This window comes from Syngnathoides biaculeatus, chromosome 10 (assembly GCF_019802595.1).
Source record: "Syngnathoides biaculeatus isolate LvHL_M chromosome 10, ASM1980259v1, whole genome shotgun sequence".
In the NCBI taxonomy this organism is placed as follows: Eukaryota; Metazoa; Chordata; class Actinopteri; order Syngnathiformes; family Syngnathidae; genus Syngnathoides; species Syngnathoides biaculeatus.
Genome location: NC_084649.1, coordinates 7,613,781 through 7,641,258, shown reverse-complemented (window position 1 = coordinate 7,641,258; position 27,478 = coordinate 7,613,781). Strand labels below are relative to the sequence as shown.

The 27,478-nt window shown below is 41.9% G+C and overlaps 1 protein-coding gene across 1 annotated transcript in view; it reads right to left on the bottom strand.

Annotated features, from left to right (window-relative positions):
* The window catches only part of LOC133507767 (A disintegrin and metalloproteinase with thrombospondin motifs 9-like), a 54,664-nt gene extending 27,983 nt beyond the window's left edge, over window positions 1-26,681 (bottom strand). The window contains 25 exon segments of the mRNA XM_061833178.1: window positions 2,082-2,249; window positions 2,330-2,437; window positions 4,840-4,959; window positions 5,829-5,990; window positions 7,449-7,613; window positions 7,705-7,915; window positions 8,034-8,160; window positions 9,162-9,291; window positions 9,551-9,717; window positions 11,370-11,465; window positions 11,584-11,701; window positions 12,506-12,642; window positions 12,739-12,920; window positions 14,005-14,150; window positions 14,664-14,768; window positions 15,583-15,724; window positions 16,305-16,451; window positions 17,445-17,550; window positions 19,167-19,207; window positions 19,315-19,439; window positions 19,520-19,603; window positions 21,643-21,977; window positions 23,738-23,900; window positions 25,605-25,975; window positions 26,140-26,681. Coding sequence (XP_061689162.1) covers window positions 2,082-2,249; window positions 2,330-2,437; window positions 4,840-4,959; window positions 5,829-5,990; window positions 7,449-7,613; window positions 7,705-7,915; window positions 8,034-8,160; window positions 9,162-9,291; window positions 9,551-9,717; window positions 11,370-11,465; window positions 11,584-11,701; window positions 12,506-12,642; window positions 12,739-12,920; window positions 14,005-14,150; window positions 14,664-14,768; window positions 15,583-15,724; window positions 16,305-16,451; window positions 17,445-17,550; window positions 19,167-19,207; window positions 19,315-19,439; window positions 19,520-19,603; window positions 21,643-21,977; window positions 23,738-23,900; window positions 25,605-25,975; window positions 26,140-26,242 — 3,759 coding nt within the window. The 5' untranslated portion in view covers window positions 26,243-26,681.
* Window positions 26,682-27,478: the final 797 nt, after the last annotated feature.

Here is a 27,478-nt window from a genome sequence, read left to right as displayed (position 1 = left end):
ATACAGGTGCAAATAAGTATTTGAACACCTGAGAAAAATGTTTTACTATGTAGTATAGTAGCCTTTGTTTGCAATTGCAAAGGTCAAAAGTTTCCTGTAGTTTTTCACCAGGTTTGCACACACTGCAGGAGGGATTTTGGCCCACTCCTCACACAGATCTTCTCTAGATCAGACAGGTTTCTAGGCTGTCGCTGAGAAACACGGAGTTGCAGCTCCCTCCAAAGATTTTCTGGGTTTTGGTCTGGAGACTGGCTAGACCACGCCAGAACTTTGACATGCTTCTTATGGAGCCACTCCTTAGTTTTCCTGCCTGTGTGCTTCGGCTCATTGTCATGTTGAAAGACCCAGCCACGACCCACCTCAATCAATGCTCTGACTGAGGGAAAGAGGTTCTTCCCCAAAATCTCACAATACATGGCCGCGGTCATCCTCTCCTTAATACAGTGCAGTCGTCCTGTCACATGTGCAGAAAAACACCCCCAAAGCATGATGCTACCACCCCCATGCTTCACACTAGGGATGGTGTTCTTGGGATGGAACTCATCATCCATCTTCCTCCAAACACGGATATTGGAATCATCCGACCACAAAACCTTCTCCCATGACTCCTCTGTATCATCCAAATGGTCATTGGCAAACTTAAGACAGGCCTTGACATGTGCTGGTTAAAGCAGGGGAACCTTCCGTGCTATGTATGATTTCAAACCATGACGTCTTAGTGTATTACCAACAGTCACCTTGGAAACGGTGACCCCAGCTCTTTTCTGGTCATTGACCAAGTCCTGTCGTGTAGTCCTGGGCTGATTCCTCACCATTCTAAAGCTCATTGAGACCCCACAAGGTGATATTTTGCATGGGGCTCCACTCCGATTGAGAATGACCATCATGCTTAGCTTCTTCCATTTTCTAATGATTGCTCCAACACTGGACCTTTTTTCACCAAGCTGCTTGGCAATTTCTCCGTAGCCCTTTCCAGCCATGTGGAGTTGTACAATTTTGTCTCTGGTGTCTTTGAGCAGCTCTTTGGTCTTAGCCATGTCACAAGTTTGAGTCTTACTGATTGTATGGGGTGGACACGAGTCTTTATGCAGCTAAAGACGTCACACAGGTGTATCTGATTATCACAATACTTGAGTGGAGGTGGACTTTCAAAGGCGGATTAACGGTTCTTTGAGGAATCAAAATTCTAGCTGATAGACAGGTATTAAAATACTTATTTGCAGCTGTATCACACAAATGAAGAATTTTAAAAAATCATACATTGTGATTCCTCAATTTTTCTTTTTAGATTATCTCTCTCAGTGGACATGCACCTACGATGAAAATTTCAGACCCCTCCATGATTTCCAAGAGGGAGAACTTGCAATATAGCAGGGTGTTCAAATATTCATTTTCTTTACTGTATAGAAACATCCTTCCATCCATTTTCTGAACCGCATATCCTCACAACGGTCATGGGGGTGCTGAATCTAATCCCAGCTGTCATCAGGCAGGAGGAACATGGGAACAGACGACAGTCGCACTCACAATCACACGTAGGAACAATTTAGAGTCTTCAATTAATGTTGCATGTTTTTGTGGTGAGGGAGGAAACTAAAGTGCCCGGAGAAAGCCCACACAGGCAGGGGGAGAACATGCAAACTCCACACAGGCGGGAATTTAAACCCCGATCCTCAGAACTGTGAGGTCAACGCTACCTAGCTGCACCACTGTGCCGCCATAGAAACATCCATTGTGCCATATAACCCTATTGTGTTAATAATACCATTCATTGCGGTTCACTCTCCAGGCATAAGTAATCAATTTACATGCAATCCAACTATTACACTAATGGAAAGGTTTGGTCACGCTTGGTTTGGCTGGAGAAGGGCAGAAGAATGATGTATCTTTTTTTCGTGCCAGATACTTTTTTGCAGTAACAATGGTTAATATAATCGCAAAAGTTTTCATTGTGTAATAGAAACAATAAGTATCCTGAAATGCTGAAAAGTGTCCTGAAATGTTCTCTTTTGTTATGATTCATTATGACATTGGATGAACCTTTGTAGAAGCAAGAAAGCTTAATCGATGTGTTTTCTTACCACGGTCCACTCCAATGCTTTCCACTGTCCACATGCACCAACGGAGCACACTTCTCTGGCAGCAGGTTTCGGTAGCTGAGCACATGCCGATTCCTCTGCCACACCACCGTGGTTGTCACGACAACTGACATAACGCATCCGAGTCCCTTTACCACAACTGGTGCTACACTGTTAGAAAGCGGAGAAAATGTAAGAATAGGTACAAGACAAAGACAAATTGATCGCTTATATGGCATAGGATCACCAACCTGGGTCCATGAACCAAACCGCCACTGGGTTTTGTGGGCTTGATGGGAAGGGACTTTGGTCCCTGGGGAAACAGGTTGGCTGTTTGGACACTGGGCCAATTCACAGTCCTGTACACATATGCAATATCATGAAAATGGCTGATCCTTTGATATCAAACTTTAATAAATAATTATGCAGGACCATATACTGCTATTTGAGAGAGGTTATGTTTCCTATCAGGCTGTACCAGTTTAGCAAAACAATATGGGGTGCATCTCCCTATCAGTTCAAACTATGGATTGTGGCAGTAAGCCACTCAGCATAAAGCCCTGATCCCTGTCATAACAGGTCATAGTGGAGTGGTATTCAGGGGTCCAATGCCCATGCTGGTCTGGTTCAAAGCTCCACCCCTTGCCCACCCCCTAGTTCCTAACCTTCCGCCCTTTTCCCTTTTTCCCTCCCATGTCCTGTTGTGCCCTCTGACCCCAGTTGTTAGGAATGAGAGCCTTAGTCAAATCTTGCAGGCTCCACATTCCACACTCATGGCCACATTCAAAGCGGCTCTAGGCATGCCAGCAAGCAGGCTCTAATAAATGGTCAACACCATCCTAACTAAGTGGCCACCTATCTTCACCTCTTTTCCAAAACTCTGTTTGGCTGCTGCTGCTGTTTCTGGGACTGGCCACTCGATGGACGACTTCATGGCTGGCTGGTTAGAATCACAACAAGGTGGGCCGACTGCTTCAGGGTCACTGCTTCTGCTAACCCAGGCACCGAAATTAAGAGCTGCTGCAACTAGATGGGAAAGTGGCTCATCCTGAGTCTGCATGCTCGGCCCTCACAAAAAGGTGCACGACTTATAACGAACACACAAAACTTTAATAAAGCCTGAACTAAGCTTCATAGCTAGTTATCTGTCTGGAGCACTTTCCAAATAGACCATTTAGATAATTCCACTGTAACTGATGACTTGAAATTTTTTAGTCTTGTTAGTAGGCTCTTGACTGTGCATGGGTATACACTTTTAACTACAAATGTTAGCAAAAGAAAAAGGAAACAACAAAGCATAAAAAATGTAAATAAATGAAAAAAAGTGTTTCTTGACAGGGCTGGACAATGAGCTTGTCTATGTTGGGGATGAAAAACTTTCTCAAAGGCCACTTCAACAGTTCTCCATAACAGATCTCACTCCAGTATTCAGCCCTTGTTTTTATTTCCTAAGGAACCAGTCTTAGTCATTGTCAGCTGCGGACAAAAACAGACTGCAACTAAATGCTGAACTTTAAAAGGGTCTGGTTTGTGATCACTGTAAACATGGCCTAGAGAAATACAATATATCAATTTCATAGTTGAGGGATGAGCTCTTGCTAGTTATCCTAATACTAATTCCACTTGTCACCGTTAGGGGAAAAGATGAGAGGTGTGTTTGAATTACCAGCTAACAGTGAAAGGTGACATCCATCCATCCATCCATCCATCCAACCCAGACTTCCCTCTCCCCAGTGACTTCGGCCAGCTCATATGAGAAGATCTGGGGATATTCACAGGTCACCCACAACGCACCGTCTCGCCTTCATGCCCAGAGCCCCATCCCACTTGGATGTGCCAAGACCATCTAACCAGGGAGGCATCCAGGGGGCATCCTTGAACCACCTTATCTGGCATGTTCTCAATGCCAAGGAAAAGTGCTCTATTCTGAGGCCCTCCCGGATGACTGAGCTAACTGACATGAATGAATCTGACTTCTGCCGACAATGCTGACCAAACTCTGACACTGTTCTATCCAGAGACTCAAAAGTTCAACCTAGGGGTTGGTTATCCCATATTCCTGAGCATACAAGACTCATCCTCAGGGTGTAGCCCTATTGCCCACATCCGATCCGCATAGGGCCAGCATGGCGTTATGCGTCAGTCAGTTGATGCACTGCTGGCGCTGTTGCCTGTGTGAACCCTGGAGCATGAAGAGGCCATAAGTCTTTATTTTTTTTGTGTATTTTGATGGAAGAATGCCAGAGACCTTTCATCAAGACACTCAGTTTTAAATTGTGGGAGGAATAATTGCATAGTACAGTATGTATCTTTTAATTTAATACATGTAGACTGTACAGTCAACATTATTATTAGAATTGTTTCTTATATAATGCAGGAGAATTTATAATATTCATCCAGAAGAATTCTGTCTGAGAGCTGTTTAACTGTGTGACACTGAAGTATATTATTTTCCTGGCTTTCCCTGTAGACTACACTCTATCAGACAGCTTTATTGAGACCAGGTGGCAATGATAAGTTTCTGTCTGTTCCGACGAGCATATGTGCACAAATATGGAGGCTATCCTCTTATCCTATGTAATTTGTGGTTAAAAGTCACTTATGAGTGAAAAAAAATTAAATACCAGCATATGCGCGGACAGAGCACACATGGTAGCATGACACAGAGATTGTACGCACATTTGGGTTTAATCACTTCACAAGGATGAACAAAAGGAGGTAAAAAGCCACAAAAATGTTTTTTTTTTTCCCCCACCCTTACCTGGGTATCAGTTGGGCGGGTGGCAGCATTACATTCAGTGTCTTCCATGACTGCACCATAGGATCCAACCACACACTTCACAGCTCGCATCTGGTACCCAAGTCCACACGAGGTAGTGCACTGGGTTCAAAAGACAGAAGAAAAAAAGAGTGATAGGGGAGGAATATTAGTCACAGTAAGCCACCCCCCCAAAAAAAAAAAAAAAAAAACCAAGCAGGAAGATCTGCGCCAACAAAGCTAGTTCCACACAAAATTTTGTCAGCACTGAGAAAGAAAACTTTCCCATCATGAAAGGCAATTAGATTTTACCGGTAAACGCAATCAGTTGAGAGAAAAAAAAATCATCTCAAATGACAAAAAAAGAAAAATATCTGAAAAATATCTTATACAGTACCTTGAACTCTACAGTAGCCATCTCAGAGGTCTAGCCTGCACTGTCTTCTGTCTCACTGACCTCAATGAAATAGGGTAAAACTAGTTTGGTGGTACCTTCAACTACCATTTAACCATTTAAACATGCTTGATTAAACAGCTTCAACTATACCTTAGCATGTGCACATCCTCATATGTTTGTCATTGCGGGCTGTTTGCACAATATCAAAGTTTATTTTTGGAAGCTGAGTCAACCACTCCTGCATTGATGCAATCGTCAGACATGAGATGTAACGGATGGTAACCAGTGTAATGGACCACCAAAGTAGTTGATTGGAGATGGGCTTATATCCTTCTTATGAGAGAATATGTACCATCCATATAATTTTTACTAAACCCTTTTAGAAAACGACTTGTGCATCCAGAGAGTGATATTCTCTAGCTACTCGCTCAGATTGGCTGGAACATGTGTACAAATTCAACGTACGTACCCACAACCAAAGCTTTGAGATTAATCCCTATATTTGAAAAAAATTAAATCTTGTGCATAGCAGCGTGAACTCTGAGCTCCATTAATCTGTGTGTTTAGCATATGAACAATAACCAATGGGCCTTACCTGTCCCCAAGGTCCAACCTGCCAAGAGGCACACTCCTGCTGCTGACACGTCTGGACTGACTCGGGCTTTGATGAACCACAGAAGCGGTCATCTAGACGGTCCTCACCAAACTGACACCACGTCTGGCGGTGCTTATAGCCTTTGCCGCACGTTACAAGGCACTGAAAGGAAAATCTATTCACTAAATGTGTATAGCATCAGCAAAGTCATTCAACTCATGAAAACATCCTCTTGATGTTATATAGAGCAGTCAATCTCAAAGTTCCTCTCGTGGGATGCGAAACATTCCATGCAGTTCAGCAAATGCAGTTCAGTTCTATTTAACGTTAATGTACACCAGATTTGCATTTAATCTTAGCAAATATTTCTTTTTTAACATTTATCTGGTTGCATTTTTATTTAACTTTTATGTGGAATACATTTTGATTGTCATCATTTAAATTGTTTTTTCTGTGACTCTCTCATTTTAAATGAACACTTATACCTACTATTATGCTGATATTTGGAGAGCTGAGAATATTTGTAGTTGGTACTTTGTGTATAAAGTTTGGAACACTGATATAGAGACTCCAAAAGTGGCAAGACTGACTTATAGTTTTACATTTTTTTTCAACTTACAGGTCACATTTTTTATTTGATTTTGGGTAGGGCGCATTAATCAAAACGCTATTTCCATTAAAAAAAATACTCGCTAGCTGGGTCAGGCATGTCACTAAATTTAGCGACAAAGTCACTAGAGAGGCACCCCTGCTGGGGTGTCTCCCAAGGCAACTTGATTGGGCTTTGGAGAGCCACAATGAGAGTGAAGTTGGTGACGTTCACCAGTCACGCCCCTCCCACCGCCCACAAAGAAATGAAGAACAACCAAAGGTATAGCTCTCAGTCAATGTATGTTGATGGTCTTTTCCCTAGTGACAGGGATAATAAAACAATTGTGGCTCTCACAAACATCAGTTTCCCACGCCAACAACTGTAAATACTCTGATCCGACTGATTGCTGGTTCTCCTGTGAAAATACTGTGGTAAACCACTTTCATAATTTTATTAATTGACCCTCTGTGGCCTCCATTTCGAAGATATGTTCTGGGCCTCGTTGAGGAGCTTTTAAGTTTAAAATCCGCTTTTATTATAAAATGTCATACTTCAATGATTTCGGATTTGATCAGAGATGTAAAACTGATTATTGTAATGAGAAAATTGGTCAAAACTGACTACCTTTGTTTTAACTGTGAAGCACAATTTTGTCTAACGGAAGCTTACTTTCTAATCTTCTCGAAAAGAAGAAAATTAATATGGTCATATGAGCACAAATGTATACTGTATACGTAAACTCAGTATAGGTTGAATAATGGACCATCCTCTGCTGCTTGTTTCATTACTATTTGTATTTAAGTTTTGTCTTTGGAAACAATGAGGAGAAGCACATTGGAAAAAAAGTTGCCCACACTGACTTACAACGTTGATCTTGAGTTACTCCTATAAATGGTGCTTTAAGGTGGTAGCGAAGGGATTGGGGAGGGGTATTTTTTTCACAGTGGTACCTGTGACCCCTTTCCAGAAGAACCAGGAGGTGCCATGAATTTATTTTAAGTAACTGTGCCGCTAACTACTGAACAAACCTCTGACCAGTCGCCGCTCTTCCATTGTGGACAGAGGAATTCATTACAGGGTTGGACGGCCAGCTTGTCTCTTTGACTGCACTTGCTCTCGTGGCCCTCAGCCTCTGCTGCCTTTCGACACACTGCCCCTCTTCGGCGCATGCCCCCACCACAACTCTTTGAGCACTGCATAATGGACAGATCCACAGCAGGAAACAAATTGTGTAAAAACAAATGTCTAATTCAGTTTGACATTGAACAACCTTATCAGTCTCACCTCTGACCAAGACGAATACTCCCAGCCTCCAGGATTACAATCTCCATGACATCCTTCTTTGTCATCAGGTTTGCGCTGCCCAGTACAGTAGCGATCATCAACCTTTTGGATCTTTCCGTCTGTGTGACTGATTTTGGCACAGAATGTGTCCAGGGTGCGATATCCCGGACCACATTGAGCTGTGCACTCACTCTTTCGTGCAACATGCCACCTGCATTACATTACACTATAATAGTTACCACTTGAACAGTACGAGAATCATCAATTTACTTTCAAAGACAGCAAGTGGATTTTAAGTGTCAAAAATGGATCAAAGTGGTGACACAAACCTCAGTTCACATTCTGTGTTGCAGGCCTCAGGGACGACAGCAGGTTTTGCTAAACCGTGACACCTCTGGTCTGACACCACCACCCTGTCAGACTCTCTGCTACAGAGAACCTTCCTCTTCCTCTCTCCTAGGAAGACACCAGTACCAGATCAATCAGCTGTATCGGCCCTTCCTGCCAATGCTTAGGCTTTTGTAGGACAGTACATAGTTTAAAATCATTCCCTCATTCATTCATGTTACAAACCGCTTATGGTCACAAGAGTCAGGGTGGTGCTGGCGTGTATCCCAGCTGTCATTGGGCAGGAGGCGGGATACACCCTGAACTGGGTGCCAGCCAATCACAGGGCACAATCACACCCAAGGCCAATTTAGAATTCCTAATTAACGCATGTTTTGGGGGATGTGGGAGGAAATCGGAGTGCCCGCAACAAACCCACACAGGCGAGGGGAGAACATGCAAACTCCACACAGCCAGGGCCAGAATTTGAACCCCAGTCCTCAGAACTGCGATGCCAACGGTCTCACCAGTTGCATCAGCGTGCCACCAGTTTAAAATCATATCATCGGAAAATGCAACTATATACAGTATATATTCATGGAACCAGTGGAATCTGAGGGAGGGTTCTTAACAGTGCAGATATCCTGCACTGAATTTTGCGCATCTAGTGGAGGACAACTAAAATCCGCTGGACTGTAGGAAAGAGTCAGTCGTACTTCATGTTGGCAAGCGTTGCCAATCAAAACTCCCTTGCAGTTTTCCGATTTTTCCTTATAAATGAAAGAACTGGTAGTCACAGTGGCTTGTTCAGGCAGGTCAGTGTCAAAAATATGACAAAGTGGTGGGGTGATAGGTCAAAGCAAGTTTTCATTTAACTCAAATATTTGCTTCCATATGTGCAGCCATGGCACAGAAAAGTGATTTGCAGCATGCCTTATACGAAAATGGGCCAAATCTATTCACCTAGCCTGAGGGTGCCAAGTTAAGCTATACCTTACTCTTTGTTGTGTGCCTATAACTGACTGCTGCCTTTATCCAGCCTCGCTGTTTCTTCTTCCCAACCTCTCGTCATACCATATCATTTATCATTCAAACAGACTTCTACTGACTGTCAACCGCTTAACCCTCACCTTGACAGAGACGGCTGCACTCCTGCCACGGACCATAGACATCCCAAAAGAACTGCTGAGGTCTATCCTCGATGGGGATGTTGAAGGAGTACCTGACATCTGGGTTGTAAAGGTTCCCCACAGACAGCACCTATCGTGAAGACATATATCACAAAACAGTTTGAAAGCAGGATTTACAACCCTAAAATCCTCACATGCAATTAGAGCTCAAGCCTTACAATGGTTTTGAAGTCACCATTTCAACCATTTCCAACAATCCCACCCCATTTGACAACAGATGCAAAAGGCACACCACGACCAAGTGAGTAAAACTGTTACATATAAAATCAATCAAACAAAGGAAGCAGTTTTTACAAATCTTGGTAGGAAGGAATGGAAGGAAACTTTACCTGGACGATGATCTCCTCTTCAATGCGATCAGTACAATTAATCCTCTCCATGACGTGGTCCGAGCCACTGTACTCGATGACAGCATTTCCTACTTTAATTTCCCTTTTGAACATGCTGACTACAAAGTCTCCATTAAGCAGAAACTCTCCACGGCTATTTGATATGGCTGCAGGGACACAAAAAGAAGCCGTTACATGTGGTGCGTGATCCCGCTGCACTAAAGGAGCAGATTGAGTGGTATTCATCGAGATCAAATGAACTTTGGTTAACTTGCATACTTGATACATAAATAGATATCTTGCAGAAATAAAATTGTCCTGTCAAACCTGTACACAAGGTTCAGCTAACTTAACAGATAGTAATTATTGAATTTGTTAATAAAGTGCATAATGTGGGTGGATATTCCCAGAGATGTAAAAGCTACTGTATGCACGTCTCTATGAACGTCTCGTCCTGTTGAAAACTGTTTGGGTGATTTACGAAAGTCCAGAGTCTTCAAATGTTTACATATCATCAGCGGCAATATGCATCCATATAGTGTACACCGTATGCACACGAAGACATTTATCATGACAGCAGTTTAACCCAAATGATATCTTAGCTCTGGTTTTAGCATGCGTGCCTGCGTCATTAAGCTAAATGCCACCACATCCATGCTGAGGCGATTTTGGCATACTCCTTTATACCTTTTCACGTAAAAGTGGCCAATAACGGAAAGGCAGAGATAAAGGATGCATGACAAAGCCAATGTGTTAAAAAGCAGGGGAAAAAAAAATCCCATTTTATGTTGCAGCACGTTAGAAATTGTTCTCTTTATGATAACAGTACATACTAACAACTGGCTACAATATTGTGGCAACTTACACTTGAGCTAATGACATCCAAGATGTCTGCATAGAAAATGTATTTACAAAGATAATGTGGAAAAACAATTTTCAGTTTATTATTGCGCCTATAGTTTGCAGTGGTGTTGAACTACACTTTATCATACAGAGAGGTTGTTATTTTTGACATAATATTAGGTACACCAGTATGATTTAAAACAACAGCTGCAAATAGGCCTGTCATTGTAATACAGATTTTAAGACCATATGTTTAAAAAAAAAATCACAAAGGATAACATTGTTATTGATTCTTTTCATGCCAAAATATGAAATATGTGGAAAGCCCACGTGCTGCAAGACTGAATGAGTGGTCCACTGAAGATGAGCCTTCACCTGTCAATCAATATACAATCCCTAACTGGGCTGTGGTCAACTACAGCCTGAATAGCATGTGCCGCTTTACTTATCCTAAATTAAAGTTTTCCATGTTTGTCTTAGTTGGGTACTAACACACACAACAACTAGGAGGTGCTGATGTTTGAGGTGATACTGCCATGGTGGAGCAAGCTGTTTAGCTTATGAGCTCATGGGCTAACTCATTAGCTAGCTTGCGAGCTAATGAGCTAGATTGCAGGATAGAGGGACAAAGAGAAACAACACTGGTCCAGGAGCATTCTTGGAGCCCAGTAGCGTTTGATCACACAGGCATCCCACTTTTTGTTGACTCACTGTGTGAGCCATTGGCTCACCACAACAATGAAAATTTGGCAAAGGTGGAAAAGTGCCAGTGCCAGGTGCCAGTTTTCTTATCAGATGATAGGCCGATATACCGTAGTAATTATCGTGAGAGGCCTATAGCCGCAACAAAGTTGGATGTTCAACACTTCTGCAAATTACACTTACAAAAATAAATAAAATCTTATATTAATCTTGTAACTCCATAATACTGTCAAGACTGCTTTATTGTCTGTGGACAAAGATTGTTATTTCTTACCGAGGTAGTTGTCATCCTCTGGTTTCCCTGAGTAGCTGTGTTGACGAACATCTATGTTTGTAGCACCGCTGGGTATCCGTACAACTTCATTGTAGCCTGTCCATTGATGTTGACTATTAGATACACTTTGACTCTAATTGCTAGTGCTACAGTAAGCATGTACAAATGTGGACTTAGAACAGCTGGAATACATTTAAAAAAGATTGCGACTAACCATAGCGTACAATGTTGAAAGTGTTTGCCACAGTTTTGCAGGAAGAATTGTCACCGCCACACACACCACATTTGTCTCTCCTGGCTTTGGAGTTTAATACATGGTCACAGCCAGCTTGCTGTTCAGCAATGCAGTGATATGAAGAGACAAAAACAAATGTATGTTAGAAAATATCCACCCATTTCATACATTATGTATGCTGTACAAGGTAAGGTGGTCATCCCAGTTGACTCAGGGTGAGAGACGGCGTACACCATGGACTGCTCACCAGTCAATAACAGCGCTGACAGACAGAAAACCAATTACATTCATGCTTTTACATCTACATGCATTTAGAGTCTCCAATTAAGATTGATCTTTGAGAAAAAGAACCCACACAATCAAAGAGAACATGTAAAGTCCATAGACAAAATCCAACTTCGGTTCCAATGAAACTACTTCATGTACTTCAACTGTACATCACTGCCCGATATCCAAAATAAAATAATGTAGTGTATAACATACAAAACAACATACATACATTCCATTGGAGTTTGGCAATATGTGTGCTTGATTATTCCAATCGATGCATTGATAGTGAAAGAGCAACCGTGTAGCCCTTGACATATCTCACTTGTTCCAGCCACCCATCTGAACTACATTTGCCTTGTAACACACCATTAGAGACAGCACTTAAACTGAACCACATGTGAGAGCTTTCAGCAAGATGTTTTTTAATCTCAACAAAGATGTATGGCCCAGCCCACGTAAAAGGAGATCAATCAAACTTCACTTGCCAAGATGAGTAAATCCACAGTGGACGGCTTTTAAACCCAAAAATTGTGTGCAGTTCAGCGACCGAAATATATATTCTACTGTTTCTTCAGCTTCTTCTGCTCATTGTATGCTTTTGTGAAGTGTAACCACACACAATGAATCTCACCCTGCACAAGCCTTGGACGCAGATGTCATTGGTATCAGGTCCACATGCAGTGCCGTCAGTGACCCGGTCCCTGAGCTGATAGTAGGCTGTGCTGCCTGCTACCCTGCAGAACAGCTTACATCTGTCCTTCATCAGGACTGCTCACAGAGACAATAGGAAGATAAATACTCTATGTCTTCACTAGTCGGACGTTATTATTAAATAAAAAGATTGCAATGGGGTGCAAGACTCACTTCCACTGTATTTGGGGACCCAGCGAACATTAGGAGGTAGACCGTTGATGTTGAAATGCCTCCCGTCAAAAGCAGCACACTGCTCCTCTCTGAAGTCCTTCTTCTGCTTAGAGCATGGCTCAGAGTTACACGAACGGAACTTCATCCGGCGACCAACACAATACATTCCTCCATTCCTGGGCCTGGTGGGGACAAATCATAAGAGTAAATACAAACAAACAAATGGCATCTCAAACCCCTGGACAGTGCCAAACCGAAGGCTTGTTTGTATTGGGCAAAGCTTACAATATTGTAAAACCACCGGTTAGGATGACAGTCAGAACCTCCAAATCTTAACCATGGTTTTCAGTCGGAAAACAGTGAAGATCCCTCTCCAGATCACGAATGAGATCCTGCCCTAAATGGAGGAGTTCAAGTACCTTGGGGTCTTGTTCACGAGTGAGGGAAGAATGGAACGGGGTATTAACAAGGGGATCAGTTCAGTGTCTGCATTTATGCAGACTTTGTATCGGTCCGTTTTGCCGTTGAGGGAGCTAAACCAAAAGCTGAACCTCTCAATTTAACGGTTGATCTATGTTCCTACCCTCACTTATAGTCAGAAGCTGTGGGTCATAACCGAAAGCGGCCGCAGGGTGTCTGGGCTCTCCCTTTGACATAGAGTGAGAAGTTCGGTCATTTGAGAGAGGCTCAGAGTAGAGCTGCTGCTCCTCCACATTGAGATGAGCCAGAAGATTACGATCCCTCCTAGATGACTCCCCAGTGAGGTGTTCTGGGCATGTTGCACCAGCATAAGAACACACTGGAGAGACTATGTCATTTGACTAGCCTGGGAAGAATAGCCATGGTCAATCAATCAATCAATCAATCAATCAATCAATCATCAATCATCAATCAATCATCAATCAATCAATCAATCAATCATCAGTCAATCATCAATCAATCATCAATCAATCAATCAATCCATCCTTAACAGTTATCTCCTAATTTAAAAAAAACCAAGAAGGGGTAGGCATGAAGCCATCAGCGTTTCCACAAAAAGGAAAATTCTTGTACTCCTTCTCCCCTTCCCTTTGCATAGAACTACTGTAAGATTTGTGTATTTACCGGGAAAAAAAAAATATTTAAAATTGGCCACCAGAGAAAGTGTGGCTGAACATTAGATATGGCAGGAATTCCCTAAGGGTGAATCTATGGAACACTGACTTCTGCATCTAAGATGGAGACAAGGTCCAGCTGGCATGCATCACTGTAAAGAGGCGTGCTCACACGGGTCGGTTGCATTCACGCTCCGCTATCTTGATTCCCCCGCCGCATGTCCGAGAACAGGTACCGAAAGGACTCCAAACTCCCCATGCCCCCTCCACAGGTGTGGCGTCGTGCTCTTTGGCTATGCATAGGCCGTGCTTGCAGTGCTGCATTAAGAGAGGAAAGTAAAAAGGTTTGACACATCAGGAAACGAGAACTAAAGAAAGAAGAGAAAATAGTCATAAATGCAACGAGGAACAATGGTGCATGAAATCATGGGCAAAACTTCTGCACTCCTGGTCTTTGATGCCAACCTCAATGAAATTATACAGTGAAATATTTCATATCTTCCTCTATGTGAATAGAAGACAAGAAATGTCTCAGCTCAGAAGCGCAGGATAACAGTCTTGATTAGATCAACAAAGTTTAAGAATTTAGTGTGGTCTGTGTGTTTGCATGTCTACGTGCATATGTGAATGCAAAAATGTGAGTCGGATCATTAAACCTGGGTGATATTTATTTTTTTTTTTTGCTATGATTCCCCATACATTCGCAAGGGCAACAAACCCAAACTCCCTTCTGCCTGCGCTTGCTGTATTTACAACTGAAATGCAGACTTTGTATTGTACATAACCATGAAAAGTTCTTCATATATTCTTGTCTTCATTTGTACATCTTACCTTTCCTGGGGAGCAATCAGTGCCATCAGCCCATGGCATGTGCTGCGTCCTGCAGCCCCTCTGGGCGCCCTCTGGGCTGGTACACCACAGCCTTCGACACTGGGTCTGAACACACACACATTACACATTACTGAAGGTTATTTCAGATTGCATAATGCTTCATATTTGCAAAGGGCTCCTTAGCTGGTTCTGTTTTTATAGGGTGGATGGATCAGCCAAAAAATTAAAATAAATAAATCAAGTCGCAAGCTATTACAGATGTGATACATGTACCTGTATACATGAAGTGTATGGACAAAAGTAATGGAAGACATGACTCTTAGACCTGGTTGTTGCTATAAAAGCTTCCATTCTACTGGAAATATTTATAGATGACTTTTGAGTGTTTCTGAAGGAATTTAAATTCATTCAGTCAAAAGAAATGAATTCTAATCTGTATGAATTGATCCCAAATGTGTTAAATGGGATGGAATTCAATCAAGTTATCCCACATTAAACTAACTTTGCTTCGTGCAGGGCGGCGTAGAATTGTCTAAATCATCCTGGTAGGATGAAAAAGTGGGAACTAAAAGATTTTGTCCAACCACTAAGTAATTGATGAAAAACTGTGTCCAAAGAGCTTTGTCCATATAGTGTACCTTTACATTACATATATTTCTGCACTTTTGACCAAAAATTGATGCATAGTTTAGGTGTAAAATCCTAACTTCACACAATTGTTAAAAAAAAAAAATAATGGCCAAAAAGCGCAGCATTTGATGCATATGATGTATGTGTTTATTCCCTCAGTCAGATGATGATACATAGCGTGGTATTACAATGTTACACTACACAGGCTTCAGATTTAGCACAGCCATAGTGCAGCCAATGGTCATAACACAAGCTCTGTCTACAACATCACAGTTTAGACTCCACTTACCATATAAGGGCACACCTGTGTTCCCGGCCCAAATATCAATTCACACTGTTTATTGACATTGTATATTCGTCCAGGCAGCTGCTGTGAGAGACTGTATGGCCTAGAAATGGGCTCGTCAAGCAAGCACTCCCCATAGCCTGTGCTATTAGGAAATAAAAATAAAGGGACTTAAACAAAAAAAGGAAAACCAAAAGACGCAGAAAAAACACAAACACACAACAATGTTATTTTTCTGCACATTCATAAAGTCCTCTATTGTACATACTGCTTGAGCTCTCCCCCAAGCCCCCCTCCACATCTATACTCTATTCCGTCAACGTAGTTGTTTAAGGGAAAAGAGTAAGCTTTGATTGGCTGGGAGTTACGTAAGAGATTTTGGACATTTGCCAGATACTATGCGGCTTACTTTTTCAAATTCACTCATGTTTTCTTTTATTTATTTGAGTAAACAAGGAGGCTGTAACAGTCTTGAGGAGGGGCCACGGTAATGCTGTCACGAGTGTCAGTGTTCCATTTTATGAACAGCACGCAATGGCTGTATCTCATTGTGATAATTTTATCACCATCTTTACAGCACATTCTGCTAAATCCACAACATATGAATCAACATGCTATATTTATTTTGCTCTCTAATTATTTGAGTTCCTTTGCAGTTCCTACATATCAGACTGAAAAGATGATTCATGTGTATATTTGGAACAATCGTGAGGAAAAAGACATACTCAAGGAACTCTGTGATGTACTTCCTGCTACACTTGGACCACATCCAAGGATTTGTGTTGTAGTTAAGTGTGGGAGCCATCACGTGTTGCTGGATCTTGACACCATCCTCTTTACATTTATTGCTGTCGTCATGAGGCATGTTGAATCTAGAAGAGAGAACGCACAATAGGTCAATGAAATCTAATTGTTTCCGCTTACAAACGGAACACATTTTGGCATGTGTTTGAAAACTGGCTGGTCAAGAAAAAACGATTTAACAGAATCAGTTGTTAATGTGGCAGTAATTTTGTTGTGCTGTATAATTGTAGCACTCCAATATCCGGAGAGCTGTGTCTGATTTAAAAAAAAAAAAAAAAACATTGTTAAATTAATTCCTTTTGATTTTATTTTCTTCATAAAGCCAGAATGCTCTTTTTGATGCAGCTCTTGCATTTAATATCACTACATTGTGTAAATTTTAAGTCTGTCCAGTGCATACTGCATACACCATACATATTAATACCATCACTGATATACCTCAAAAGAAAGAAAAGCATTTTTTTAATGATAAATCACTGGCAAGTGTCCGTAAGATCAGTCTCAAAGCTCTGATGTGTGTGTAATTATTGCTGTAGTCAGCGGTGGACAGGTACAGTCCCACACTGCTCTGCTGGCTTGCATTGCACCCTCCCTTGAGCTACTCAACGGCCCACCTGACAGGTACCATATAACACTGCTAAGCCGTCGCTGTGCATGCTGTCACCGCTTGATGCGGATAAAAATGGAATTCAACAATCACACCGTTTGTTACTGATTCGAAAGAGCATTTGTTAGAGAGAATGAGGTCTGTAACAGTCTCCGGTGTAGCAGGCTAACGGGTCCATGCTCTGGCTGACTCAAGACTTTGGACAAAACAGACTTTGCGCAGGCGGGCAAAGGTCATAAATTGTGCTCACAGTATATTTCAAAAAGTGAGGAAATGTGATCCGTTGCACGCATAAGCAGAGCCAAACGCTTAGAAAAAGGAAAGGATGTCCAGCTGTTGTGTCCTTGATCTCTTCCTTCTCACGTGACTTCTTAGAAAATGTTTGAAGTGCTACCAATGCAGCCATATAAGAATGTTGACGAAAGTCAATGGGCGTCTCACATGTGGCACTTACACGTGGCCGAGTTCATGGGCGATGGTGAACGCTGTGCTCAAGCCGTTGTCCTCACTGATGCTGCAGCTCCTGTACGGATCGCACACAGTGCCCAACTCAGCCAGTCCTGAAAGGTATGAGGATCAGTTCAACATCCGAGTGCGATGGTTCAAGGACCTCTGTAATGCTGTGAACATCAGCTCTTATTTCATAGTTCAGTTACATCAAAACAAGAAAATAATTGCTTTCAAAATAGTCGTAAATTTGTATTTTTTTTCTGATGACATCTTTGATTTCTTTATTTTTGTCCTGCCCACATTGCAGTAAAAACCTGTGTAAGCCTGCTGATGTCAACAATGGAGGATGAGAAGATTTCTTTATTAAGCAATGCATGTTTTGCAGCACAATGAACACCTATATTGAAAACATGGATGGGTTTCTTCAGACAATATTGATTGATAATGTATCCATCTATCCATTTTCAGAGCCGCTTATTTTGAGTAGGCTTGTTTTGTCAAAATTGATCGCTGTGATATGTAATTACAGAAGGAAGCAGCTGCATGAGATAAGTGAGTGCAGATTCACCTATATACATTTTTTTTGCTCATTGTTGTACTCGCTCACCATTGAAAATTAGTTTGGAAAGATGACCTAAGACAGGCATTTGGTTTTGCAACATTATAGGCTGCGGATGACTTGGATGAGCATAACATTTAATCAATTACGGTGTAATAAATTAGCTATTTTTTTTCATATTGAATTAGCAGCTGAAGAAAATTTTGTGGTGTCACATTGATGTGAGTGTGTAAGAGTATATGATAGCAATATAAGATATGATACCAACTTGAACAAATTGGTGTTTGGAAACTCAAGCAAGCTATAAAAAAATAAATAAATAAATGTAATTTTTTTTTTTTAAATTATTGTCTGGAATTTTTCTTTAAAGGTGGTTAAATTCCAGGTATAACCAGATATAAGCAAATACTGCCACTTTATTGCAAATAGTAATGTACGATCCTTTGTCCGCACTGACTATGCAGCAAAAACACCATTAACAGTTCAATTTGTTTTTTACCGTTTGCTCCACAATGTATTGAGATCATTGGAAATGACTCTCAGTTTCAGTTTCTTCAGCAAAAAATAAATGAAGACAATATATATAGGCCATCTGAACACTACAGGTCCTTTAAGTCTATTACATACAACTGCACAATCCATCAGAGGCTCTTTCAGCACGTCTGCCTTTGGAAAGTTTTAATTGACACAGACAATGACAATAACTGCCTCATTGCCCAACATTGTATACCCCTTCTGTAGTTACAGTAAATGAAGGTGGGATTAGATCAACACAAATTTAGCATCGCTAATTCCTTAAAATGGAAAGCATGAGCTCGTCCCACGTGTGATGTGTTTGTTTGTGTTGCTCTGTTTCCTACCAGAATAATCCAAAATTTATTCCAACTGATCTCCACAATGGGCAAAGAAAGCAACCATTCACTCTTAGTGGGAATCAGGGAAGAAGAAGAAGAAAATCTTGGTCATGTTAGTTGTTAAACACTTTACGTTACGTGCATCTACAGGACTGGAGTGGAGATTAGAAAGCAGCTGTAAGTTTGTTGCACTTTTTGATACAGTTCTTACATAGGAATTAATTAAAGTGCATATATAGCTAAGGTTATAGGTGAGTGCATAGTTGATTTATTTGAATGTTGTCAGTATTTATTTTATTTAATAGACACTTACCTAATGTGTCACATTTATCCCTTGCTCTGCAGATGTCTTGTCTATGGGGAAAGTATAAACAATGAAAAAAAAGGAACATCTTTCTTGATATTACAGTCTCCAATAATTATAATACTACTAATAATAAAAAAAACTGTCTGCCAAGCACCTTGTGATAAGGATGGCGGTGTCATGATGTGAGTGGTGGTTATCATCCAGGACATTTTGACTGTGCTGCCAAATGCAAAAGTTTTTCAACGTGGTTTGTGCATTAAATGAAACAAGGGGACCGTCCTAAGAAAAAGAGCCAAGTTAGATGCACAAAATGTCCAGTATGTTCCTTGACCCCACACATGGTAACTAACACTTCTTACCAGCTCATTGTTTATTATGACTAATTTTACAATTACAATGTTAATTAGATTGCCAATGCTGGGGTCCTTGTAGATGGAGGATACCTGAATAAAAGACAAGAAACAAAAAGCATTTTATTTAAGATAGCTTAAATATGAACAGTTGTGTTCATTATCAGGCATCCTGTTTTAAAGCATGTGCAAGAAAATTTGGATGATTCGAGGATTAAGATGATAATGGCTCGAACCCATGTTGAGAAAGCATGTTTTATCCACAACAAGTTGGTCATTTCAACCCCCCCTTGAGGACCAACGGTCTCAGAAATACCAGAAAAGCTGTTATTTGAATGAGAATATGCTCTCTATGTGACATACCTGAGCATATTTTTTTAAACATTCATCAAAGCTGCCAGTGAGGCACTGCCTCAGATCGCCCTCTCCCCCCTTGGCAGTTTGAAAATTGTCTTTACCCCTGTCCGAGGCTGCCCTATTCTTTGTTGTGTTATGGACTCCTAGTATGTACAAGAAGTACAATTTACAGTCGATCTAAAAGGTCTGCACAATTGCTAGATTTTTGTGATATAAACAAATGAGACCAAGATAAATAATTTCATGTTTCTTTTCCACCATTAATGTAACCAGCAACCTATAAAACTCAATTGAAATTAACTGTTCAGCATTAACCAGCCATGTTCAAACTCCTGTTAAAGGCGAGTCAGCACACACCCGCTACCATTTAAAGTGCCTCTAATTAACCCTAAATAAAGTTCAGACGATCTGGTTGGCTTTTCCTGGCATTTGTCACATATTACAGCAGAAGCCATGGGACGCAGAGAGCTTCAACAGTATCAGAGCAATCTCACGTTCAAAGGTAACAATCAGGAGAAGTGTATAAAATTATTTACAAGGTATTAAATATACAAAGTCACTGATGGTGTAGTGGTACACTCGCCCAACTTTGTTACAGGCAGCGTGGGTTCAGTTAACTCAGTGATGGTACGAATGTGAGTGTGAATAGTTCTCCGTCTTTCAACTATTTGGCGATTCGTTCAAGGCATTGTCTGTCTGTCACCAGAATTCAGCTGGGATAGACTCCAGTGCCCCACGACTCTGAACCGGATATAGGGTGTTGAGAATTGGCTGTATAAATTTTCCATGGAATATGGTGAAGACAGTCAGTGATATTGTGGAGAACTGGTCGAGCCTCCAAAAACGGTCAGGAACTATAAAAGAGCTTCAGAAATATCTGGAAAATACTGCACTGCATGTTTACTACAATACAATCGCATGTGTTGTTCATACTGTATGTATGGGATATGGAGTCGGGTGGCATTAACTTAACATTAAAAAAGAAAAGCATCCCAACCACGGCTACATTTTGTAAAAGCACATTTGAAATTTTCTAAACGCTTGTGGGAAAATTATTTATGGTTTGATGGAGCCAATGTTAGCTTTTTTGGCAGTAAATCTAAATGATGCAAACACAACACTGCTCATCACCAAAGGAGAAGTATGGCAGGTGGAACGTCATATTTTGGGGTGTTTTCCTTTCATTGGAACTGGGGCCTTAGTGAAAGTGGACAGAATTATGAACAATTCCAAATAGTGGTCAGTGTCAAAACCAAACCTTCAAGCTTCGGCTTGAAATGCCAGAAAAAGCCTATTAAAAAGTTGCAATTGCGGTTAATCAAAGACATTTTAAAAAGGGTGTTGGTGGGGGGTGACTGACATTTAACACGAGTTTAAATGTTGGTTAATTCTGAACACACCTGCATCCCTTGTTATGAGAGTGTGTGCACATTTTTGCAAAATAATTGTTTCTGTTGTTTATTTTTACATACCCTTTAGATTTTCTTGTTATCAATTACATTAAGAGTAGAAATCATTTGTAACTGATTTATCACAGTCCCATTATTTAGATGGTGGGAAAACATTTTGTTTTTACATGCACTGTATCTGTATATAAATTCAGCTTTCCGTGCACAGTGCCTACATTTGGACTTACTGGAGACTACATTGGGAAAACCACTACATTGAGTACCCTTAATAATAATAATCACGTCTCAGCATGGGGCTGCGCGACAGCAAATGTACCTAATGTTTTGGTCAGCGATCATGCGGTATTCCCAAAGAGCAGGACTTACAATGGACATTAAGGTGAGTATGTAGTGCTGCAGGTTGCTGCCGTGATGTTCCACCATTTTGCTGTCAGCCACCAACATGACTTCAACGAAGCGAGGGAAGGAGAGGAAGCGCTTTGACCGCTTGTGAGGTCTCGAGTCATCACTGCTGCTGTCATTCGCAGCTTTTCCGCCAACACTGTTGCTCCCTGATCTGCGCGAGGCATCGCTGGTCAGGCGGGCACTTAGCGACTCCACATCACTCAGTATACCAGTCCTGGGAACATGCACTTTCTCCGAAGACACCCCAGCTGTTGGCTTTTTCCAGAGCTTGTGCCGCTTATGCGCACGTTTGTGTCCTAGAAAGAAGAGCCAGAAGGGACGAGAAATGTGTTGATACACATGAATGTCATGCGAATGAGGTCTTTCAAACCAAAGAGTCATGAGGTGAAGCTGTAGGTTAGGGTTCAGATATCTTGCTGTGTCTTTCCCCTTTCCGTCATTGCAGCTCAAATTGTGTTGAATGCCGCCTGGAGTGCTTTTTTCTCTCAGAAAAGGGCAAAGAGTTCAGGCTAGGTAAACCTGGCATTAGGCCATAAAGAAAGTAGCACGAGCTGGAGCGCACACACCAGAAGACCACGCCAACAAGGGAGTAACATAACACTCTCAGTACTGCTGGAAAATGATTTTACCACTACAGTGTTGACTCGGAACAAGCTATACCTTTGTGTGTTACCCTTACCTTCAGATGACTACAATGTCATACCAAGTCATGATTTCAAAACATTTCACAATAAAACATACCCCAAGAATGAATTTGATAACACACTCCCTCAATTGATTCAAAATGCACAAAGGCTTATCACAGTGAGCCCAAACATCTGGCAGAGAATTAAGAAAGCATTTGAACTAATCCTGTGGAGAAACAGTTTCATTTTTTTGCTCTTGATGAAGGCGATAAAATTGTCAGCCAATATACAAGGCCAGAAAAAAAAATAGGCCAAGAGAATGAATTGAAATGGGAAATGGACTGCACTTCTGTAGCACTTTATCTACACTAGCACAGGGTCAAAAGCCTCCCATTGATCCACTTTTGGCCAACTGCCGCCTAGCGCCAAATTGGGGTTCAGTGTCTTGCCCAAGGACACTTCAACATGCGGACACTTGCAGCCGGGATTTGAACGGCTGAACTTTCGGTCTCCCTTCTGAGTCAAAGCCTCTCACTAAAAGCACAATTAGCAATCATTTTGAAGAATGCCTATCATAATCACAAAGTCGTCCATTAGGAACACAAGGGGTACCGCAGTTGGTTCACCGGTATTGTGGACCACTAAAGCAAGTTATCCAGGGTCACCATGGGAATGAAGGCAACGCTCATATGGGATCTTTGTTTTTTCAGGCAAACGCATGACCCCAATGACATTCTTGCTTTAATTTCTCCATTTTGAGTATTTGACACGGATTTGTCTTCATGAAATCGACACTGCATGTTCATGGTAGTGGGTCGACCCAGCTTCCTTATCACAAAGTGGAAGGAAGAGTCAAAAGTCAACAGGAAGTTCAGACAGTAAACTGAGATGAGATGATACAAGGGAGAACTTCCAAATGAGTTTTCCTGTGTGAGACGAGGAAAGCTGCTGCTGTCAGCTATTAGACATTGTAAATTTCATGAATGTGAATATATGAAAATTAAAAAAAACAAAAACTGCATGTCACATCAATAGCGAGTGTGAATATTTTTCGATTCCGTGAAACAGCCACACTTTTTACTCATCCCTATTCACCCTCCCTGAATTCCTTAGCAAGATAAACTATACATGTTATGATTATGCTACAATCTCTAGAAAAACACAATAGCCTCATTTACTATTGCATAATCATTTGCTGATACAATTGTGGGGACTTTGGGAATGACGCAGCTTCTGACATCTGTGGGAACTCTCTTGTAGGTCTGACGAGATCCACACATGTGCACACGTGCGGGCACGCACACACTCGCACACACGCACGCACACACGCACGCATGAGTAGAAAGGTTTGACTCCATATGAGTGCACCATATACAGTCTGTGCAACAATACTGATGACGTATGCAATCTAATCATGTCATCTGCTTCACCTGAAGTGTCACAAGTGGAGTTCTCCACAGATTTCTCTTTCTCGGGTGCACTTTTCCTGTACACAATATGAGGTTTTGTGTGTTCCTCTTCATAATGTTCTCCTCGATAGCTGTGAAGGGGCTCAACAAAATATTCCCCTTCTGGAGATCTGAAGGTACCAAACTGAGGAAAAAGAAAATAAAGCAGTTAATCACGGCCATTCAGTCAACCCACAGAATATATACTGAACATACAGTTTTGCAAGTGTTTATACTCAAATATTTTAAGACTACCAAATTATAGTACCAAAGGGAATATTCCATTGACTTCTCTCAACATCAAGATTTTGTCCTAATGCAGGCACTATCTACTTCAAGATAGTTATAATAAGCATCAGTGGAATGGGGTTCATTTAGCCAAAAGACGTTTCTAGCTGAATTTGCACGCACATAACAATGGTCCCAAAAGTGAGACTAATGATGGCTATCAGAAAAAAACACAGAGACTGTATATTGTTGTGCATTCTTGGCAAGTAAGCCCAAAGTGCTATTCTATGTACAGTACTTCACATGGCACATTTAATGTGACGGGATAACACGGAGGTCTGTGATGCACTCGATAAAGCACACGCCAACACAAGCACTTTCCATGTGGTGTTCACTGATGCGCAAATGCCTTGACGCTTCACCAAGTATTAACCAATTGTGTGTAACAACATCCATCCATCCATTCATCCATTTTCGAGACCGCTTACCCTCAGCAGGCTCGCGCTTGAGCTGGAGCCAATCCCAGCTGACTTTGGGCGAGAAGCGGCGTACACCTTCGACTCGGACAGGAACAGGCAATCAAAAGGCACAGAATAGACAGATCAGTAACTGTTCACACAGCGACATATTTTTGAATGTGCCAGAATGCTGAGAGTCAGACCCAGGAACCTTTGACTGTGAGGCAGACCACAACTCCACTCTTCTCCCTGACAACTGACCCAATGTCTCCCAGACCACAGACCCAATGTCAGTCAAACACACCATCCAGATTCCCAACTAGTTTCCCATGAGCACATCAGGCGTGCAGTGGGGAATTATCCAACTTCACTGAATTACCCTGAAAGTTGTTTATTTTCTACAAATAATGGATTTTTGCTCATCTATCAATGCCAGTGACGTACGGGGGCAGGCAGAGGAGGTTGGCAAAAGCTATTGTACAGTCCATGACAAGACATGGGGCTGCAGCAGGGTGCTTTCCCATGACAAGCACGCCCTGTGTGTAGACTTGGATTGACCTTGGCTTCTCTGACAAGTGTCATACAATAAATAAGAATAAATCGTTTGGTCAGGAGTCCTTTTCCATGCTCAAACAATGTGCTCCCAGAGCTTTGGCAATGAATAACAAACTGTCAGGAAATGTTGCTGCCCCAATCTCCTCAAATGCTTGACATTCTTTAGTTGGCATTTGGGGCAGACCTCTCTCGGCCATTATGCCCGAATTAAACTTGGAGAGTACCGCACTCAAACTACTATCTGCGGTGACGTCAGTGCCGCGCGTACGCGCGCAGTAGTGGCGTGCGTAAACACGTCACGTCGACCCGGAGAGACTAAAGAACCAGATAGGAGCACTTTGAAAACATGACTTAACAGTTTTTGGGCTGTTACATCAGCACCAAAAAAAAAAAAAAAAAAAAAATGCATTTTCGCGCGCAAAGTGTTGACGCAAGTTAGGTGCAAAGATGAACGTTAGAGTTGACAGGTTTTAAGAGGTCACCCAAAGCAAAGAAAATAAAAAAGACACATGAAAAAATTATAAAGTTAATCTTGCGTTGAGTAGTTACGCGCAGTGTCTCCGTGCTGGGGAAATAATACACAAAAACAAACGAGCCAAAAAACTCACCAGTCCAGAGCACAAACTGATGACTGCGGAGTGCTCTGATTTGGCATTGACTTGTCCCTTATAAAAGCAGTGTCTCAACTCGGTGTCCTCCTCTTCCTCGTCACTTACGTTATCTCCTCTGGGTCCCTCCAAAATTGTCACGGTGTATAAGGGGGCGATAAATCCCGAGTCCAGAGTAAGGTTGAGGTGATAGTTCTGTCCGAAAGCAGAAATCCTGTAGTGGATATTCGGAGAGGACCAGTGCTCCGTCGCGTTATCGCTATCCTCGTCCAAACTTCGCCGTTTCCTCTTGAAGTGCACGCTGCTTGGGAACCTGTCGCCGGCTCCGTCCACTCGCACCGGCGTGACAATCTCATAGGGGCCGATCTCCTCTTTTTATTGCACATGGAAACACAACACAGTGGAATGTTACCAAAACGAAAAAGAGAGGGGGAAAAAAGACAGAGTGTAGAATCTGCGCGAAAGCGCTGCTCTAATTCATTCATTCATTCATTCATTCATTGGCATACTGTGCGATGAAGTAGGCACACTTTACCTGTGCTTGGATTCGATAGCAGTCTCTCTGATCCCGTAGATGCGTCTGCAGTCAATAAATGAGGGAATAGCAGGAATCCCAAGCCCCAAAAGAGTACACGCATGATTGTCCACGTTCAGAAGAGAGCGGCAGTTTGTACTCTTGTAATTGTAGTCCTAATAATAACAGCCGCAACAATGACAACAATAAGAAGAAGAAATACTAATAATCATCTATTCCCTCGGTCACACCGGCATTTCCGCCTGTGGTGCCCCCCTCCCGGCCACATCCAGTTAAGTGTCTTATCCTCGATTCTCGTCTAGATGTTCCCCGGTCACGGAGGTGCACTACTGCTGGGACGTGAGAGCTCCGCAAGTTCCCAGGCCAACAGGCATACTGCACCGAGGGGGTGGGCTGCTCCAAAAACGTCTGCTCTGCTACAGTGCGCGCGTGCGTGTGTGTGCCCCAGGCGAGGGGCGGGCTCAGACAGCAAGGTACACTTTTCCACAAGCCACCGTGAACTGGACAGAAGGGTGGTGGTCCCGCGTCCCTTGAGGCTCTCAGGTGCTATTGAACTGTACTGCAGTTTTATTGGGGTTTTGGTTTTGTTTTGTTTTTGTTGTTTTTTTTTTTTTGTTTTTTTTTTTTTGTTATTTTTGGGGTTTTTTTTGGGAGGGGGGTGTTGTTTCGTTTTAATCACCTGCAACCAGGGGTCCCTATAATAGCAATGGGCCTGAAGGAATTCACATGAGAAATTCAAATAATGGGATAATAATTTACTTTCAAAAGTTTGGGGTTAATCTGGTTTTAAAAGGAGTGAGAACTTACTTGCAACGGTGCAGAACAGCGACCATGGCAGTAAAGTGGGGGCCCAAATAGAAAAAAAAAAAAAAAAAAAACAGCCCTCAGTCCACTGGTGACTTAATCTTAGCATTGCGGGACACTTAATAGTTGATGCGAGTGAGAAAATGCAAGATGGCAAGCAGCAGAACCACATTGAGTCTTGGTTTAGGGTATTAAATAGGAGCTGGAAAAGGGACTGAGAGGGGATCATGGTAACGGCTTCGTGTGCTATAGCCTCCTCAATGGAACAATGCAGCCTGTATGGATGCCTTTATCGGTGCTTTGTGATCTGGAGGATCAAAGAGTGGGGTCCCCGCACCATTCATGGAACCCCACCATCCCGACAAACACACACACGCGCGCACACAGCGTACATACACGCACATACACACACATCCCAAAAAAGGTACAGTAACTGTATTCTTTCGATAATAGTTCAATGGTGCCTTCATTTACTAATTTAACAAGCTCCATGACCAAGTTCATAATTGAATTATCTCCTATATGTTAAAATGTC